A 21,745-nucleotide genomic window follows, 5' to 3' on the forward strand; every position below is an offset into this window, starting at 1 on the left:
TATCAGCATCCTGGGATCACTCTCTGCTTCATGTCTGCATAATGGCCCACAGTGTAATATTATGAAATAATCTTCTGGGCTTTGCCGTCTAGCCAGTAACCGCTCGGCTCGATGACTTGAGCTATTAAGGCGTCATTCTCCGCACAGTGAGGGAATGTGGATGAGGACAGCGAGTCTGTCCACATGCAGCAAATCTAGCAATGTCCTTCAATGTCCAGTGTGACAGAAGAGGAGCATTATTTCACTTGGAGATGGTTGAAAGTAAGAAGTCTGTTTCCACAGCATGCAACATAAACAGACACAAATGCACTGTAATCGCCGTCGTCGCAACAGCGGTGGCGGCAGAGCAAGCCAGGAACAATTCTGCCTGAAGTCAAAAGCGACATCACCCAGAGGGGGTAAAGTCTCCGCTCTCTTTGTATTATGTAAAGTTTTTTTTGCTCACTTTTAAACAGAATCGATTACAGTTGGAAACATCAAGCATTGTTTTTCAAGTGACTCTCTGTTTACCGCATAAGTGGAATTTGTCTTTCAGCACCATACATTAATTAAGAAAGATCAATGGGCTATTTATCTTTCCTCTTTTTTTTTTATAGTCTGTGAAGTAACTGTTGGCGCACGCAGTATAAAAAAAACAACAAAAAAAAAATGAGATATCCACCTGTTTTGCCATTCTGTGTTGTTTGGTTCTTTTACCTTGCATAAACCTCTTATGTTTACCTCTAGCTAGTGGTGACTCTCCCGTGTGGTGAGGTGTTCCGAGTTTATCTCTGAGTGGGTAATTCATCTTTCGTAGAAAAAAAGAGCGACAGTGAAAGGCAGCATTAATGGCTGACTTTGCACCTTCTTCTTTTTCTGCCTTTAAATCACTGCAAGGTTGAAAATTACACAACCGTCCTCGACTGAACTGCAATTGCAAATTTTTTTTTTGTTATTTTTTTTATTTTTTTTGCCAGGGGCAAAACATTTTTCAGCTTGAAACTGGTGAAGATGGATTTTAATGGAAAAAGGAAAATGACATGTCCCAGAAAATGTTGCTGAGAGGCACAGTGACCCGCGGTCAAAGCTGTGCCTCTGCTTTCTGTGCAGGCAATGTGCTGTTAACTCATACAAAACTATATTTATCCACTCAAGAACAGCAAAACAACTGTAATAGAGCCAGACAAGGACCTTTTAGTGTTGTTGAATGGTTGTTTTTGTTGCGGGTGTCCATTCTGAGAATACTGAAAACATGAAAGCGAAGGCTTTTAATTCTTACTTTTTATAATCCGCGCGCTTTCTGCAGACACATCCAGGTGTGATTAACTGTTTTCACCAAACACCAAGGCTAGGCTGTTCATCTCTTCTCTCCATTATAGTTGTTTGTACACATACGTGGTGGTATCGAAGTGAAGCAGAGCATATATCATAGTGAAGTCAAAGACGGGGTTAAAGGTCAGTGCTGACTCAGCAAGGGACCAGATGGAGAGTCCACTTTTAATTGAATGGTGGTTTTATAAAAATCAGTCATGAACGTCGGTGATGTATATCAACGAGCTCTTCTCTTCTACCTCAAGGTGTTATCCATCCATTCCTTCTTTTTTCCCCCCCTTTCATGAGATTGATGACATTAATATTTACCTGCAATACACCTTCTTTCAACATTGAGTAGAACGATAAAATATGTGGGATGGGTGGTGCAAGAGAGTCGGAACTGGTGAAATAGATAAATATCTTTTAAGGCATTCATAAAAGATTATATGAGTGCATGTTATCTCCCTCAAATGGTTTTAGACTGGAAGACCAATAAAAGCTAATGGGAAAAAGAGCTCAGGCCCTATGAGCAAGGGTGAATATTGCTCCTCTCCGTTGTGTAAGGGAGGGGAATTTTGGCCCACATCCATTTCCACGAGATAACTTAAATAACGAGGCTTAGTTTAACCATGTGGCAGGAGGATGAAAGACTGCTTTGAAACACACCAACAAGTGCGAACTGGCCATGATGTGACGTCTTTCAGCGGTCGTCCAAGAGCCTGCCTGTACCTTGCTTTTGCATCTGTTGCATGACCGGGCCTGTCCGTGTTCTGTCACGGATGTTCGTGCTCACCTTGATGAGTTGTCTAATCTTGATTTAAGTCAATTTAAAATGCCGACATCAAAAGCTTCTGTCTTGGTCACCTGCCAGCCTGCTGTGGTTGTTTGAATGTTTCCGCCATCAGTGGCTCGGCGGCGGCGGCGGCCATCTGGGTTTTGCCGTTGACATTTCCCCTCAGTCCACCTGTGCGGGGCAACTTCAGCCGTCCCCTCAGTCTGTCTCAGAAACAACTCTCACCAGAACCGTCCACGGCTCTCAGACGCTGGCACATCCTCCACCACCGTTTTGTTCCCATCTCTGTGTTTCCTTTCTTGTGGCTGAGAAGGAAGGAGACAGAGTAGATAAGACAGACTGTAGCATCTATTTGCATCGCATATTGTCCCACGAGTAGGCATGAAGCAGCAGAGTAAGGCAGAAGGTGGGATTACAGCAAGTGATGGCAAAAAAAAAAAAAAACCCTAGTCTTTCTTTAAAAAAAGAAGGAAAGAAAACAAACTGTGAAAACAGACAAAAGGCCAGCGAACATAAGGGTGTATAAAAAGGCTTTCTCTATCTTTTCGCATCCTGCATATTTCAGTTCATGCATTAGCAAGAGTCTCTGAATAGGTGAACAATAGAAAGGCTTTGTCAGCGACCCTCAAACTAATTAAAAGGAAACAAATACATGGAGCTCCTGGGAAAAAATACTGTGGGTGGACAGTAGAAAGAAGAATGCACTCAAACTGGAGGATGTGGTTGATTTTTGGCAGCTTTTAGTGCCTGGATGACTCACTCTCTGTGTCCTCTGGAAGCTACTCAGCTCTCCTCTGTTTACTTCAATTCTTCCTTTCACCACAAAGACGATTTAGTCACAGATTAGCCATTCTTCACTCATGGAAATTTCAGATTTTCCCTCACTCCTCAGGTGAGGTGATTTGCGGTCTGCAAAACCCAGACAAATGCTAAATTTGCATTTTTTTTTTTTTTTTTTATTTTTTTTAAAGGCTGAGAAAGAGAGCTGCACTGTCATATGGCAGGACACTGAACATGTGAACACCGCCATGAGGGACAGTAGAGTTTTGGATGAGATGAAAGCAGCAAGCAACTGGGACACCAGCTGTCCATTTGGGGTTCATCAAATATCCCTTTTCACTTTGCCTCTGTGGCTCATCGTCTCATGCAGGAAGTGGCAGCGTGGCAACATGTGGCTCAACGATTAAGAAAGAAGCATCATTTTTTTTCTAATTTCTAAGTTGAAACCATGGAAATCTGAGGAAATGGAACATGAAGGACCACTACATTAAAGTAAGGTCGTGTGCAATAAGGAATTTCAAGGGTTTTGCATAATCGGATGTATTTGTGAAGTAGAATGATTTGTCACTTACTTGAAAGCAACGGAAGGTGGGAACATTACAGTAAAAAAAAAAAAAATGTAATTGCAAGCACAGAGACATGCAATAAAAACAAAGGAGCTGGTCTAGTTTAGGAACACAGAAACCCAGAAAGCAGGATGGGATGATGAGCTTCAAATCAAACCTACACCTCTTATGTGGTTTAACAACAGCAGTTAGTCCCCTAATGAGGTGGAAGACAACTTGTCTTAGAAGAAAAAAAAAAAGGTTTTATCCTCACAGGCAGAGTTGTGAGACACTAATAGCCAACTTTACTGTTCCTCCAGGAGTGGATAATGTCTCTTTTCAAGTCGAATGTAATTTCTAAAAAGCCAACAATTTAAGACTCTGATGCTTGAAAGTGCATAAGCTGTTGAGATTACGGCAGTCTATACACTATTTGGTCCATTTGCCAAATCAGAGGCTCAGAGAGGAAATGAGATTTGCCATGATTTAAGAGGTGGAAGGAATCGTCATCCCAGGGAATTCAAGCTTGGATAAAATGCATGTTGAAAAACCTGGACATGTACCTATTTAGTCTAAATATAGGTGTGTCTTTAAAGACTGCACTGCACCAGCGGATCTGCATAATCACTGCCTCGATTGCTCTATGAAGCACAGGCAGCAAGCGTATGGATTCGGGAAAAGTTGAAAGCACAAAATGTGAACTTGACACGATTTTCAATACGTTCATGGTGTTTGTTGCTGTTGACAGCTCAGAGCCGTGTAATACGACTCACTGCAGGTTTTGCTTTCTCTCGTTACAAAACCCTTTCAGAGTCCACCTGAAAAGCTGCCAGAGTACGCAGCGCAGTCGAAAATACGTGATAACTAACGATAGTAAAAAAGATAAGGAGGCCGTTGGAGGATATATCAGAGCTAAAGTAGCAGTAGTGTTTTGGAGTGGGTGATTTAGAGGAAGTATTTGGGCAGGAGCTACTGAATCCAAAAAAGTGACAAAGAAATACAGACAAGGTAGCGGCCTCCTCCTCCCTCTCTCTTTTTAGGCACAGTGGTAAGTTAAAAATGGTGTGCTTTATTTATCCTCACCCATCTTTTTTTTTTTTTTCTCATATTCTTTCACTGCTGAGTCAGGCAGACTGCTATGTTGTAGAAGTCACAAAGTGGGTTGAAATCAGCAAAAAGAAAAGAAGAGAAACCTTCAACCTTCAAGGAATGATAATTTGCAACCTTTAAATACCTCACAAATAAGCCTTCAAATAAATGCTATTTATTGTTAAATAATACTTTTCTTCAGTTTTCCCACTTGTAGTTAATTAGTTTCGCTTCATAATTTTCTTCAGCCTTACTGTCTGCATGCACTGTGTGACCCTTAAATACCTGGGAGCCTGGGGGGGGGGGGCAGTTATTGTTTTAAGGCAAGAATTCTGACTCTGCACTATTCGGCGCCTTCATTATAAAAAGTGCACAGGAGCAGATTGCTTTGCAACATAGGTTTATATGCCATTTACTTTTATGAATGCCAGTAAGTTGCTGTTACTAATGGGCTGCTGTTAAATCATGCATGCATTTAATGGCCACGTGAACCTCTAAAAATAATGAAATAACTATGCGTTTATTTAGTATTTACTGAAGCATGAAATAATTGAGATTCGTAGACACTGCACAAAATGGAATGAATTCAAACGTGTCAGTAGAAATATATTATTTAGCACAAAGACATATGATTTGAACTTAAACATTTAAGCATTTAAATACATTAAATGACTTAGTACTGTATAAACATGATCATTGACTAAGCTTGCTTTTTTTTTTTTTTTTGCTGCTGCTGAAAGGCATGGAGATACATATTCACCGTGCGCAGACAGTTATTGTACACATGTGCAAATACCCAAATGCAGATGCACACAAAGCTCCCCCAGATCCTATTCCCCTAACCTAGCGCTGTGGTTATTTCAGGAAGCTGTGGTATCAGGGGACTGCAGCGCGCCGACTGCGTACGTGGGGATTTGACAGTGTTGCCAGGTTCAATATCATTAGCGTTGTTTCACCTGTCTCCTCACATACTGCCTCATCTTTGAAAACTAACGGTTTGTAGGCACACACCGCAAGAGGACACGAAGAGAGGAGGAGATGTGGGCCAAAGACAGAAGGGGGAGTGATTGTCCACCAGCTTAGTATAAATGTCTCCATGAAGCAATTGTTTTGACAGTCCTTCAAGTACCGAATCCTCAGTATTTAAAATGATCAAAACAAGATGGCTATGATATTTTATGTTCCTCCTGAACTACCCATTGGTGTAATTACACTTTTCCTATATCTGTCACAATACATGATTGGTGAAAGTGGATGGTAATGAATTGAACATGAGGAGTATTCTTGTCAGATTCTTTCACTTGGCTTTGATTTGGAATGCAATGCACAGCATTTGCATCAGAAGTGTGTATTAAAGTGGCTTCACCGTCTTCGTCCACATGTGTCTTCTATACTCTTTTTCCTAAGTTAGGTTCATGGGACTGAAATGAACCCTACAAGACCTATCTTTACATCTAATATCTGAAATCCTAACAATACAGCAATGAAACTACTATCAGGCTTCAGATTTGCAGTGTTCAGGCTGTTCTTTCGTGTGGCTCTTAGTGCTGAAGAGTAAAGAAAGGAGATATAAGAAGGGTTGATGTCTTTCAACAGCTGCCTTTGTAAGTTTGAATAAGCAGATCAAGACGGTGAAACACAATCAGAAAGGTATTAAACACGCTGTGAGGCTCATGAGGCCTTCAGTAGAACCCATGTCCTGCATCTCCATCCAGCTTGGGACCATAGGGCACTGATCTCAAAGTGAAGATACACAGACGCAACACAGAGATTGACAGTCAAACACACGAGGGACAATTGTCAGTTGACCTTGAGAAAACCTGTGTGTGTGCCTGAACTTCCTGCACCAAAGCCTAAACCAGACTCGTACCTGAGACCTTCTCTCACTGTGAGGCACTAACCACTACACCACATCGGTATGCCTCATTTACAATCAGCTTCCTCTTAATTTATAGTCTGCCGCAGTAAGAATGTTCCTTTGACAAAATCTACATCTCCTCGAGCGTGTTGTAGCAGAGAAGAATCGCGTCTCTGTAATCGACCTGAGGATATTATTGGCATTTGTTTATTGTTGTGTTTGATAGACCCACAGGGAGAACTCAATTATCACCGCCGCTTTTAAGAATGACCTTGGAAACTCATTTCTGTTCCTCCCGTTAACCATAGATCCAATACTGCCTGCAGATGATTATACCTGTTGTGAAGTGCACACATATTTGTGTCATGTGATTGATGGCGTGCAATTGTGTTTGAGTGTGTTTCCGTCTCCGGCAACCTTCTGTGGTCATGATGGTAAAGTGGTGTGTTTTCTGGGTTTGACAGGGGAAGGGAGGAGTTGATAAAATAGGCCCCCCCATTGGAGAATGTCTTTATTTGTCTTTGGCTTTATCTTAGTCAAGCAATTTGTGCCTCTGTGGTTCATTTTGTTGAAGTCAAACATTCAATAATCTAACTCATTAGGCTGTGTATGGTTTCCTCATCAGCACTGCTCCCCAGTTCATTCAATAACTCCCCGTGACTTTACCTACTTCCACCTTGACTTTCTGAGCTCGAGTAATTTATCATGCTGATGTCTGGATCAATTGTGCTACAAGTGGCCCCCTTTTTTTTTTCTTCCTCAAGAACTGACTTTGTTTTGTTTTGTTTTTTTTTGCTCCAGTTTATCTTCTTGTCTTCATGGATTTCCAGCTCTTTAAATAAATATATATGTATCTCAAAAAGTTTGTAAGCAGTGGAAAAGGTCACACTGCAAGAAGCTGATTAAGTTTTTCTACTCATGGACTCAAAATTGACTTTGCTGGAGGAATTAATGGGGTCAGACTCTTTTCTCCTGGGTTTCTGGAGCCTGTAACTTTTTAATGCTTTGGCCTAAGAAAATGTAGTCAGTGCTGTTCCATGAAATGTAAAATCATACCGATTAAGATACAACAAATCTAAACCAAGGCGTTTTATTGAGTAACACAAGTTGTCAATATCACTTAGGTTCTGCTTAAGTGTTTCATGATGAGCACTGATAGCATAAATATAGTCTTATAACGTACATGCAACTAAGCGCACAATAAAACTCCCAACACAGCAATGTTTTCAAGTGAAAATAGAAAACATTGCGTTTTGGAGGTCTGTTTACATGACAGTGGTGCTCAGAGCCACGGGAAATTCCTCGGTCAAACTTCTCAAAAACAGTTTGTGTAAACAAAGAAAAACATCTTTTTTGAAATGCTGCTGCTATATGCATGCCTACCACAGTCACAGTATTTAATTTTTTTCTGCACAAGTTGACAGACAAGAAAAGCAATAGTGGCCTCCAGAGTGGCTTGGCTCCCAGTCCATATTCTCCTAGGTCTTAGTAGTTTCATAGTTGAGATTCGTCTGAATAGTAATCCAAATTTGTTGTCAGTCCATGTGAATATCAGTGTGTTCCTCGTCAGTAATGTTTATAGTCCACTGATCGCTGCCCTGAAAAAAACAAAACAAAAAAAAAACACAATATGTCTCACCTGCATCACGTCATCATCGAATTCATGAAATTATTCCAGTGAACATGTAAACAGCTTAAATTGTTGTGCTTCATGAATATACACGGAATTATCTCACTACGAGAAATCAGAATAAATCACTGATTAATGACCAAGATGCTTTTGTGCCTATACTGATTTATCTGTTTTGCTCTTTTACATCTGTGCAGGAATATAATAAACTAAACAAAAACATAAGCGACGTACAGTAGTCACAATGTAAGTTGAAAGCTAAGTAAAACAAACTTTGAGAGTCACTTCTCCAGTGACGAACAGACACTTTTCTTAATAAATGTATTTAAAACTCTACTTGGCAAATAGTCAACAAACTTAGGCATTGCAATGTTTAATGAGATATGTATGTCAACTTTGAGTCTTACTACACTACAAACATTGTGATCCTTCTTCAAAATAAATAGAAACATACAAACTAGGGTTTGAGGATTATTTCACTAAATGCAAACATCAGATCTGGTTGCTAAAACTGTCTGAAAACTCCCACTTATTTCCCGGTTCATACAAGGACAGAACGCAGTTTGAAACTGACCCCAGAAAGGAACTGCCAAACATATCAATCAAAGCTGTTGCTGACTTGCTCTTTACCTGAATGATTGCTCATTGCTGCAACTAAACCTGACAGACATGATGTACTGTTTGACGCCACTACGATGCCCTTGGTAAGATCGCCTCACACATTCACACTTTCTCGGTTTTACTGAGACTTGTGCTTATATGGCTGCTTTATTTAATTTCATTTTTGTGGGGATGACAGGATGAAGGAAATAAACAGTATTAAAATTAAAATGTCCATGATATTTTAACATTCGAACAGGAACCTCTCATGCACTTCCAGTTTTTGAAAGGGAAATTCAAAAAGCCAGTGGTGGTAGTTTTTCACTTTGAGCCACAGCTTTGAGATTGGTTTTTAACATCAGCTCTAAATCCAACAGTTAAAATGAATTAAACACTGTATTGCATATGTGGAGGGTTTTCAGATATGCTCGAGAAGATGTAAAAGGGGGGGTAAAAAAAAAAAAAGCAAAGAGGAAAGGGCGTAAAGATGAAGGGTGGCACGTTGTTCTTCCCAAAAGGAAATTTCTTTCAATCAGTGTCCATATTATATGTTCTGCGAGGGTAGAAAATGACTTGTGGGAAGAGGAAGAAAGGATCCCTCAGAAGATTTAACAAGGCTTTCCGATGGGGCCAGAGGTCTATCCATGAATAATACATTAGGGCTGAAAGGGGAGGAAGAACAGACATATTGCCTCTGCTGGACCAGGAAGTCTCTTTGGTCGAGTAGGCTTGTGTGTTCTGATGGGTCTGCACCTCACTGGCGTGGTAAGTGGAGGTTTTCAGCCTCCTCTGCAATCTTTTTTTTTTTTTTTCTCAATGCCCATGAGAAATAAGTGCCTTGAAGGCCTCCTTTTATACTTTGCCCTAACTTGTAGTGTAAGGTTGATGTTCTTTACTGCCTGGGCGGTTGTTGTTTGAAGGAATGAACGAATGGTGTCGAGGGCAACGTGTTGAAAAAGGGGATTGGTTCATTTCAATCCCCAGTGTCTGTCTGGTCTTGGTTACATGAAGGTCACAGCTGCAGCTTGGCGGTATGAGCTTTAATACTGCCACTCTGAACTTGAGGGTCTTCTACACTGATTAGTTCTACCTCACAAAGCTGATGTGTGTGTGTGTGTGTATGTGTGTGAACGCGAGCGAGCGAGAGAGGGAGAGAGAGAGAGATGCTGGAGGATTTATTAATAACCACGCACGTGTTTGTGACCGTGAAAGATTGTTAGCAATAGTGTCCGTATGCGTCGCTGCATGTTCATCTGGCCAGGCGGCCTGCGCTAGAATCCACATAGCCTCATTAAAATGCTGGAAGTTTTGGCTTTAAAGTCACTGTGACCCCCAGTTTGCTGTAAGCACCGGGCGCTGCATACTGAGTAGAGCTCTGATTGATCTGCCTAAGTAGGTGCAATTAATGGGAACGTTCTTCCAGAAGAATCTGATCTTTCCCCACCACACGCAATCACACACACACACACAAACACATGCGCCTGTGTGTGTGTCTGTGTGTGTGTGTATGGTCATTAGATGCTATATCACAGCAAATTCAAGCCCTGAAAGGGGTTTCAGCATTTGATAGCAATGTTTAGCCAGTGACCCTTGACACTCAAACTCCACCCATTACTGATTGCGCATAAAGTAATTGACACCCTGCCCTTTGAATAGAAAACAGATGACGTGAAACAGTGAATACAGAATAGAAAAAAAAAAAAAAAATGTCGTGCTCCAATGGAAAAGGTTGCTGGATTGCCTGATGACGATGACCTTTGTTTAAAAATCCTGAAAGGCATTAACAATTTAATAAGTCACATCACATCAGTATAGAAAGGACCCTTGTGCTCGTGTTACGTAACTGGTTTGACTGGCCTTGCATTTTTCTAAAGCGATCACTCTTATATAATCGGGAAAAGGCAAGCCAAAACATCAGGGTTCTGTGAATATGACTTCAGACGTCACTTGTAAAGGTTGTATAGCCATGAAAGCATTTACATCAGGGATGTGAAACACATTTTTTATTCAGGGGCCTACATCCCACTTTTTTCTTGAGTGAGTCAATTGGCAAAAAAGTGTTATAAAAACCTTTAAATTTAAACTTTACATTATTTTTTGTGATGCCGAGCATACAGTACATGATGAAAATATTGATATTTTGCTGAAAAGAAAAAAGAATTACAACAGAAGAAGATTTCAGTCCCAACATTAAACAAATGTCAGTGATTCCTCCTGGTGCAAAACTGTGTTGTGTCCGCTACTCTTCCAAAATGTGTTGAAAAATCAATCTTTTCTTTGAAAAATGTTTGCTTGGTGACTTGGTGGGCCGGATTGCAGCTTCTTACGGGCCTGTTTTGGCCCTTGGGCCTTATGTTTGGCATAGTAAACTGTTAAAATTTCATTGGACGACTGATGAAAACACTCTCTGGGATGCCAATATTGTATGAAATCTATGATTTTGAGTCAGTGGAACACTGCAGAAAGCAGTGTGTTTCCTGTTTCTGTCCGGAGTATCATTGCGTTCTTTTTTTGACTGGCTTGCTGAGGTCGATGGGATTTGACGTGCTTACGTGTCTGCAGAAGAAAAATGGAGAAGACACATGTTTCTGACGCTGCTAAACATTTTGGCAGTAAATGCCCATCATTTATACTTGCACTTCATTTCATCTTGTTTCATCTTTTAAAAAAATCACAACTCATTTTACCATGTTGAAAACATTGCATCCGTCCCCCGGCAGTAATGAAATGATATCGCCATGACATGCAATCTATGGAAAGGATGTGAGAGCGTAGTCGCAGTGAAACCTGCTGTTTTTCCCTCAACCTGTATCGACGTTTGGTTCACAACTCAGTCCCTGCTGTTAACTGCCTCCATCACCTTCCCGGGTCCAAAATGCGTTTCTCGGACAATCATCAAAAGTCAGAGTCAGACTGAGGAGCTTTGGGGCCCAGAAATGAAAACTTATTTGCTCTGCCCTCTCAAGACAATTCCGCATAAAATCTAATATGGCCAGCCAGCCAGACAGACAGAGAGAGAGAAAGAGAGAAGGAACAAAAGGGTAAGGTGAAAGGGAGGTATAGAAATAGCCATATTGCCCTTCAGGAGACCTCCATCAGCCTGCTCAGGACTTTTTCTGTTGCTCCCTGCGGTCACTTTCATCATAAAACCTAAAGAGTCTGAACAAAGCTAGCGGCAGACTCCGACACAGGCAACGAACAGGTGTGATATTAGGTCAGAGGAGCATTTATGGTGCACTATGTCATGTTTATTATTCAACCAATCACTCAGTTTCTAATAAAAATTGAACCACTTTTGCACTTAAAGGAAGTTTTCATTTGTCCCTTTAGTAAAAAGTGCGGCGAAACCTTGTAATGTAGCAGAGTAGTCGGCATTAAACTCTTGGCAGTGGTGTTTGGAGACTTTTGTGTGATGATATACTATAATTCACTCGTGTGAAATTTAGCACCCAGGATGCGTTAGAACCAAGTTAAGAGCTGCGAGTGATTTGGCACTCTGCTGCTTGTTGGTGCTGCTGCATGTGCCAGACACTATGAACCCCTGCAGTGCTTTATCTCCCCCTCTTTTCTTACGTGATAAAACATCCCCCGAGGTGACTCGAGTGCCTTTATCAGTCTCACGCTTGTATTAAATCAAGACCAGTGTCACACAACATGGCTTCACTTTCTTCCACTGTGTAGACTTGAGCTTACATCCTGAATAAAGGGAAAGTACTTTTGGATAATACTTGTATTTTAAAACAGAAAAGTAAGAAATAAAGGGTAAAAGTCTGTGCCAATTAAGTTGAAGGGAGGATGTAACTGAAGTCTGTGTGGCATTTCTTGTCAATTGCATCGGTTTATCTATCCATTCTGCTTCAGATAAAGGGCAGAGGGTGTGTGAGCCGCTGAGCGTTCAGAGGAGGAAATTACAGAGACTATCCCGGGCCGCATGTCATGTTGGCAGTCAGGCTGGCTTCACAGATGTTTGGGTCTGTGAGAAAACACTGCAGTTTTGCATAAAAGCAGTGAACAAAAGTCAGCTTATTCATATCAACTTCTATATAAATTGAGCGCAAAGTTTCCGTCTCTGCGGAGTCGCTTAGTTTTATAAGCAAGCAAATAAAATAATAGTTTTTCATAGCGATTCCCAAAAAGTGGAGTACATCTTATGAAATCTGTTTTAAAGAATCATTGTTTTATTTGAAATAATTACTATTTGCTTGGTGATTTGGCGGGCCAGATTGGAGCCACCGGTCCCAGAGGGAACCCGGTGCTCCCGAGAACAAAAGGTTGGGGGCCAGTGAAGTGAAACACCAAATTTTAATTACTCACCCTGGTCACAATCAACCCTTACGCACCCACGGACACACTCCTCACCTTCTAGAGGCCTTTAATCATCAACATACTACCTTAAAGGGTCTGCTGTGTTGGTTGTAAAGCAGAGCCAACCACTAAACGCGCTGCTGACCCTCACTTCAACCTTCTGCGACATGGTTCCAACTGTCTGATTAGTGAAGCTCTCCTCACTTCTGCTCTTTAACTTAGGATTGAGGTCGCTGACCTAGAAACTAGAGAATGGAGGCAACGGCAGCTTCATGCTGAATGCAGCCTTGTGGAGGGGGGGGTGGAAAAAAAAATGGAGGCTTTTTCACACTTGTCTCAGTTTTGTTGCCGTCTGCTTGCAGTGCGGCTGAAAAGCAGGTGAAATCACCGACACCTTGATGTCATCTCTCTTTTCTCATCGTCTGATGTGTCCCTTGTGGTTTGTCCTGCCCGCTGCCCAAAAACTCTTTAAAAAAAAAAAAACAAAAAAGCAATGTTTTCCACTCTGTCTTTCCCATTCATTTCTCAAGGTGAGCTTGTGCTCAGCTTAAGAAAGAAATTGAGCTACTTGTGGAGCACTGCAGCAAAAAAAGCTTACCTTTGCAGCACACCGCACTCCGGCTTCATCAAAAAATAAGGCTAATTCCGTCTGGAAACCTACATGGGGTTTTAATTAAACCGAAGAGAGTTCTATAGCGCAGTCAGTCTTGCATCTGCATAACCCCCTCAATAGACTTAATCTCTCTTTATAGTCACTCTTTGCTCTTTTTTTTTTGGTGGGAGCTGTTTTCCTCCGTTTCTTTTGTTCGCGCTGAATCATCACACAAACATGTTTAGAAATCCGCAGAAGAGTAGCTATTCACACGAGGAATACGTCTGCACTCTGCCTGTCTTTCTCTTGGTTTTTTCAGTAATTACTTATTGCATACCTTTTTTTTTTTTTCCCCTGATGTGTTAATGAGAGCCGGATGGAAGCAAGCAGACTTTACAGAACGCATCTCCTCAGCGTGTATCTGAGTCGGCGTGATGAGGTGGACACAGCTGGGGAAATGTAATTTACAGTTGGGGAAATTGGAATTTATGCGTACACTTGTCGGAACGTATGCCTCCGCGCATTCCGTGAGCGCGCGCTGGAAGTGTGGGCAGGAGCGCATGAGCGCTCTGTGTTCGTGTGCCTCAAGATAAAACATGATGTGCCCTCAAATGACTCGGGCTTTAACAACTAAAGAAGTGCCTGGTAAGCACAAGCGGCCATTAGCATAAAAATCAGGAGGCACTGCGAGTGTTTGTGAAGTATAATTCACTATTGCTTTTCCGAAGCTATAAAAAAAGAGTCTTTTTCCTCCGCGCATGTCCTCGTTCCCTTCCGTTTACTTATTTATGGCGGTATTTTACTGTGCTGCAGCTGGGTTAAGAGTTGCTGAAATTACAGCTCCTCTTAAGCACCAAACACAACCTTTTAATTGCTTCTAAAGGTGTAATATTTTCAGCATCTCTAAGCCGTGGCATTTATTTTGAAACATTAGTGTAATTACTGGAGAAAAAGCAAGACAATCACAGGGAAGATTGGCAAGTTCTGCCAGCATATGTAATACTTTGTGGAGGCATTATGGATGGATAATTGCACAGAAAAACTTTCTTTCACTGTGAGATAATACAGAAATTAGTTTCTATATATTTCGTCTCAGAAAATCCTTTTGGCACAATATTTGCAATTATAATAATTTCTTCAATAATCGCAGTAAATAATGAAGGATTTACACTAAGATGGAAATATCTGAACCGATGCAATGACTGGGTTCACGGGTGAAAGCGGGGTCATCCGCCTTGAGTTCTACTTGTTACAGTCATGTTGAATCATCGGGATGTCAAGACATGTTGTATTCTGACCACTGTTTTTCAAACAAGCCCCGGAGGTTACTCAGAACCCTGTAGGCTACTGGGTGCCCACGAGCAATGGAAATACCAGCGCATGTCCTGCGCTTGAAGCTAGAATTACTTCATGAGTGTCCAGCATACATCAGCCTTTACCTCAATCTGTATTTTTAAGTAGTTTGTTAACAGTCCGTCACGCTTCTCTCTGATCCTGTCTGCAGGTTTACTGGCCCCAATCTTCCCTCGCCGATCATTAGCAGCAAGAACTGGCTGCGGCTGCACTTCACCTCGGACGGGAACCACAAGTTGAGAGGCTTCAGCGCCCAGTACCAAGGTAAGATCAAACAAGGATGAGCACTTAATATTCTGCTTCACTGAGTCTGGATCAGCTTCATTTGCCGGTGTTTTTCTCATTGATTTTTGATCTTAATGTCTACGGGGAGCAGTAATAAATTAGCCATTTGAAGTTTTTATCGCCGGGTTAACACCACGTAGTCACAGCCTATTTGACTGCCGAGCTTCGATAGTCTTTTCTGTTCTTGATGAGAGGTCTCTCGCAAATCAAATCCACAAATCAACACTCTTCCACAAATCAGATTTCACACTCTCAAATATCCCCATTCTCTTCTATTTTTAATGAGCTCTGTGGTTCCAGGTATTTTAAACCAAAAGCTTCCTGAAGTTACAGCAGTGACAGTTCAGTCTCATTCCGCAGTAACGCTGGATAAAATCCATCGGTTCCTGTCAACTGTTATTGAATTTGGTAAATTATGTCAAGTGTAAAGTAAATTAGAGATGCAGACTCTCTATTGCTGTAGTTAAACTGAAACAGTTAACTGAAACCTTCTATTTATGCCGGACTGTTATGACTGCCTTTCAAAAAATGAAATTCCAGGACTATTATTTTGAGTGCCAGATGACCACACACACACACACACACACAAACACACACACACACACACACCACACACACACACACACACACACAAAATCCTCTTTGCACCACGTATCCATTTCCTGTCCCATTACTCTTAGAGGTTCAGGGGTCACCTTTGAGAAGGGATGAGCAGGAAAAAGGATTAGTGTGTCCACAAAAAGGCGATCTCTACAGATCTCACCTCTGGCTCTCTGGTGGAAATTCAGAGATTGTGGGCTGTGGAAAAAAAAATGAAATAAAATAGAAAAAAGATGAGATGGAGGAGACAGACAGCTAAGGAATATGGGAATGATTGGCAGTCAGCCAATAGGATACAGGTTCAATGTTCGACAAATAGTTTGGAATATCAGAGAAAACAGAAACTAATACTTATGTGATTAAACACTGACTCTGGTTGTGCGCACCCACTCTAGCTCTCCACTCGCATCATTTACAGTTCCCATGATTCCACAGCTTGTTGGAGTGATGAGCTTATTTAATATCTACATCTACCTTATTCTTCATTTTACCAGCGTCTGTTTGATGCAAATAAAAACAGGCCACATCCAAACACAGCATTCACCTAATAGCTTCTTCTCTCACTCGAAAACATCACAATAGTCTCTCTCCTCAACAGCGTGAACAGGGCGGCCATTCCTAAAGAGCAATTCTTTGTTGTCACTTTTCTTCCAGACACATAATAAACAAGCTTTGTGACACATGACTCAGATCAGCTTTGAATTGCAATACAGGCTGAAAGAGAGCAAAAAGGATGAAAACACGATTGCAAAACAAGTAAAAACTTCTCTTGTCAGGAACTGTCAAAGTAATTAATAGGATGGGTGTGAAAGGGAGAACAGATGAGGCTGGGGATGTTTTTGGAATTGGCGAATAAATATGCATTCAGATGAGCTTCTTGTTTCACTGTGATGACTTTTAAGGATTATTATTTTGTGGTGCCATTATCAAGAAACTCAGCAATTTAAAACTCATCTCTTTATCTTATAGAAATGAGTGGGTTCCTCCTGCTACACCCCGCCTTCTAAGCCTATTAATCGAACACTGTTGTTGCGCTCAGGACTCTTCATTACACGCCAGGGCAAGGCAAATCGCGTATTGTTAAGCCGACTTCCTAGGTGGAAACTAAATATTTGACTTTTATAGATTAGCATAAAACACCTCTATGCTCTAGATCCCTGTAAAAAAAGTAGTTTCATTGCTATAGAAAGTTTGTTTCTTTTTATTTTGTCCTTTGGCAGACATTTATTGTCAGTTCTTGAAGCTTAGGTGCCATCCATTGTGGCGTATGGGACAACATAGGCGGGAATGAAACAAATTCAGAACAAAGAAATGGTGGTAGATTTGTATTCTGCAGACATTTATCCACTGGTGGACTGTGTACATGTCCATGATTGCACTTTGTCATGTGATATATGTGTCTGCTTTTCTTTTTTCTTTTCTTTTTTCGCCCACAGTGAGAAGATGACTGAACTGAAGTCCCGAGGTGTAAAAATGCTGCCAAGCAAAGACAACCACCACAAGATTTCAGTGTGTAAGTGTCCAACGCTCAGCCTTCTCACTGTATAAAGGCGGGCATGTCAACAGATTTAGTTCAGGGGTCGCACACAGCCCAATTCCAAAACACAGCGAAACGTTCCCAAAAAATTCTCATGCATGTTTATAAAATCTCACACTGATATTATGAATAGTAAGAACATCAGTGTACATGAGGCATTACAACTGCTCTGCTCATTGCAAAAGATAGCTGCTAAAATGTCCAATATTCTTTACTTACTTTGGTTCAAACATGTTTTGAATCAACCTTTTCATGCATAAACAACTATGAAAAGCCAGGTTTTGACTGATGCAGAGCAGCAATAGTAGCTTATCAAAGCCATTTAATATACTGCTTTATAATATGGAATATATTCATATTTATAAAACTGAGTTGAACTCATTCCTCAAACCCTTTCACAGTAGTCCTTCGTTTCCCATGTGGCCCCCTTGGGAAAAAGTATTTTCCTGCCCCCGGCCTCGCGATTACTAAACAGGCTCTACTGTAGCTCACTGCTTGACAAAAGGGACTTCTGACGCCTTCATTTAACCTTTCATTTGAGTGCTTCAATGAGTGGAAGAGGGCCAACATGAGAGGGAATTGCAAATGAGGCCCAGCAAACACTCGCGGATTTCTTTTCAACAAGAACTTGGAGCCTAAATTTCCTGAATGAGATGCTGAGGGAGTTTTATGCCTCTGCTCTGCCATCAAAACAGGAAACAAAGCACAGGCTTTGCAAGCCTCACAAGTTTAAAGGCTGGCATCAATGGATACCTAACTGCCTTCGGCTTAATTGCCCACTCCAGGTTCCACTCATCAAATGCAGTTTTAGAATCCGGAATTTAAAAAAAAAAAAAATGCCACAGAAGGAGTGAGAAAAGACGCAAATCTTTTAACCATCCTCTTATGTCTGAGTCTGACTTCAACTCATTAAGAATTCATCCGCACTGCCACCTATTACAGCTCAAGGCCTTGTCTGCGAGGTGTGATTCGATGCCCTGCTATGTTTGGCCTGGAGAGACAAACCTGAGGCTCCAGCGCTCATTTTATTTTGGGCCTGAATAAGTCGCACTGTCATTTAATCCTGGAACCTTCAGTGATGAAGATCCAAATGGGGCTTAATGTTTGCACATCAGCTCAACCGTGTCTCTGGAAGTGGTCTCTCGATGCTAAACCTCTTATCTGCATCATCAGTGAAAGAGAGCCTGAAACCTGATGAAACAGTTAAAAATAGATTTTCATTAGTGTTTAAAATGCATTGCCGTCGACACATCACGGTCGGGAGTTTGACACATCAACACTGCTTTGTGTTTGAGTGTGACCTATCTCTTTCCTGACGCCTGCCAAGAGAGCAGGCAATTTGTGTCTGTGGCTGGTTGTTGCGACGGAAATCGCCTCAGGAGTAACTGAGCTCCGTCTGTTCTGGAAAGAGAAGCGTGGAGCCACATTTTCTTCACTCGAAATAACCCTCAAACTTTTCCTACACTCTGATATCATAATGTATTCTGGTCAGTGAAAATGTCTGTTTCATGTATTTATAACAGTGCATGTCCTGACATCTATCTATCTATCTATCTATCTATCTGTCTATCTATCTATCTATCTATCTATCACCTTATATCTTGTCATGATCTGTTGCAAATCATAATTGTCAATTTTTGCTGGGAAATTGTAGTGTAATAATAATTGTACTTCATTACACTAATTCCTGTTGTCATTACGGCATTGAGATGATTATGTAATTATCTAATTTTATCACTTTCTTTATATTATTATAAGATGGCCAAGGGGGGAAAGCAAAAAAAAAAAAAGCTTCAAGGATAATTATGTGGCATGCTTGCATTAACTGCTTGGTGTTATTATAAGTTCACACTCTTCATTAAAAAATGCAGAGCAACTTTAAATTTGATGAAATAAGGTAGTTTGTTGACTGATGTGATCAGTAGGGATGTTACTGGCTTTCATTTGTGTGCCAACTAAATGAAAACTTTAATTGAGAGTAGTTTAAAGAAAGGAAAACACTTAAATAGTTCAGATTTAGCAGTCTGATCCAGATGCTTGAACTGGATGCATTTCTCTTGTAGTGGAATTATCTATATTTTTACAACAGGGGCCTACTTTGTAAATTATTTTCATTTCCCAGATGAATTTATATTAAAGCGTGTTTAAGAAAAGAAAAAAAAAAAAGAAATGCTGTCATGACAGCGGTAGTGGACAATTATTCAGCCTTTCTCATGAATACAGACTTGTGGTGCCAAGCGAGCCGTCTCCTTAAAAATAACTTCAAAGTAAACTGTATTGTCCATGAAACACTTATTTTTGCAGAGCATGACAGCTGTTTTTTTTTTTTTTTTAACTGTTTGTTTTTTTCACAAAGTCATCTGAAAGTTTGTCTCGCTCCCCTTGTTCGACCACAGAAAAAGGGTATCTGCTGACTGGCAAGAGGTGCAGACACAAAGGACGGACAGTCCGTGCTGGAGACGCACCCCTAATAGCAAACGGACAGCAGTAATTGCATCGGCCGCTCTTTTCGCCACGTCTTCCTTGCCCTTGTCCTCCCGCATCCCGTTTGAGTTCACCGTTCATTACCCCATTCGGCTTCATCTGAACATTTGTAACATTAGCAGCTTGGCGGCTGTGAGTCACCTGAGTGGAGTGACACCCAGAGATGGATGTTGAAGGGTTTAAGAACAACCAGCCGAACAAAGAGAGCTGCCTTCAGGCAGTAATTGCAATACTGCCTCGAGGACATTTCCAATTCACTTCATCCACTCCGCCTTCTAACTTTGCCTTTTAACACGTCTGCCACTCAAAAAAAATCACCCTTTTTTTTTTATAAACTTAAATTTGCATTGATTTAATGCTTTTATGTTCGCTTTACCTCACTCAACTTTTCTGTTCATTGTGTATCCCGGCCTCTTTCTTTCTTTTTTCTTAAAGTCCCTGTGACCCCTAATAGAAAGGCAAGGAAATTATGTTAATTTGTTTCAAGTTGAAATAATGAAGTTCACATTGCAGTTTTTCTCCTCAAAAAACTCGGAATAATATAAAAAAAGTTTTTGAAAAATTAATAATTGCCATTACTTAGTCCTAACCTTGTTATTTCCTGTGAGTTGTTCTCACTTATATTTCCACATCTACAGGAACGTTCGCCGAAAAGCTTCTATGTAAAAGTTTTAGCTCCTCCGGAGAAGTGAGCAAGACTGACATTCATCACATTCCATTGTTGGGCCGGTAGTTATCCCCCATTAACATCTTTTCTTTACCTCGGCTGACACCGCCGAGCCTCGTTTTAAATTCATCGCCGTCGCGTCGCGGAGGGACCCCGGGCGGGCGTCACATTGATCCGACCCCCCTGCTCACCTTTTGACCCCGCCCGGGCTGCCAGGCCTCTGCAGATGGCCAAGTTTGTGTAACCCCGGTCTGACAGATCGGCTTCCATTGTTTTGCGACTGAGTGACACGATTTAACAGAGCGCCGCGGGAATGTGCTCAAGGATAACATGATTTTGATAATGTTAAAGATGTCAAGGCGTATGATAAATGAGCTGATGTACGAGACGCCGGTGCAGCGCAAATGTCACGAACTTTTCCGCAACAAACCCAAAAGGCCACGACGGCTGTTACCTCTTGTTAAACTTCACTCATCAACCTTTTAATCTGTAATCTTTTATGATTGAATTTGTTCTCAAGGGGTGAGAATTGAAAGTTATTAAAAGAATGCTCAAAGAAACAACAAAAATACTTGAGTGTCTTATTTTTTTCATGTTTATGTGACGCGTGTTTGACTATTAAAGGCAGAACTTGTCACCTATTTTATGTTTTTCATATGTGCAGATGAGCGTTATTAATGTTTTTTTCTTCTTTCCTGTTTCCATCGTCCAGTGTCTCAGATGGGTGTCGCACAGGGCCACAACATGTGTCCAGATCCAGGGATCCCGGATCGAGGGAAAAGAAAAGGCTCTGACTTCAGGTAAAACTACGAGTGAAGAATATTTCACAACATGGCGATTGAAAGGAAGCAAAATACATTTTTAGGGTCATTTTAGAGTAATGAATCAAACTAAGAGAAAAGTGGATTAATTATATTACACTGATACAATTAATCTCCAAAAGGAAGGTTAAAAACCTGATAAAACTTTAAAACAGCAGTAAGGTGAAACATGTATGACATGGATATTATCAAACGAAAGGGATGGATAGTGTATTAAATGAAGCAGCCGGATTAAAATTAAGAAGGAAAGAGACATTAAAATGGCTGTGAAGTGATTGTATGGATAAAATTCTAAATAAAATGAATACATTTAAATAAACACTCCATCAATTAAAAGCCAAGCTGAAGAGGTTTGCATTTTTAACATAACATCTAGAGTATGTTAACAAATCCACACAAATACTTTCATAATCTCTTTAAATTCAGCTCCTTTACTTTTCAAACCAATTTAAATGAATCGGCATGTCCTCCAATAATTAATGAATGTCTAAATTCAAGGCTGGGACGGTATTC

General features: G+C 40.9%; 1 protein-coding gene across 1 annotated transcript in view; it reads left to right on the plus strand.

Moving 5' to 3' along the window:
* Positions 1-21,745, plus strand: part of LOC115409775 (CUB and sushi domain-containing protein 1-like) — a 204,277-nt gene that overhangs the window by 68,776 nt on the left and 113,756 nt on the right. The window contains 3 exon segments of the mRNA XM_030121052.1: positions 14,990-15,094; positions 17,160-17,236; positions 21,124-21,211. Of these exon segments, the coding sequence (XP_029976912.1) occupies positions 14,990-15,094; positions 17,160-17,236; positions 21,124-21,211 (270 nt within the window).

The sequence above is a fragment of the Salarias fasciatus genome, chromosome 22 (genome assembly GCF_902148845.1).
Source record: "Salarias fasciatus chromosome 22, fSalaFa1.1, whole genome shotgun sequence".
In the NCBI taxonomy this organism is placed as follows: domain Eukaryota; kingdom Metazoa; phylum Chordata; class Actinopteri; order Blenniiformes; family Blenniidae; genus Salarias; species Salarias fasciatus.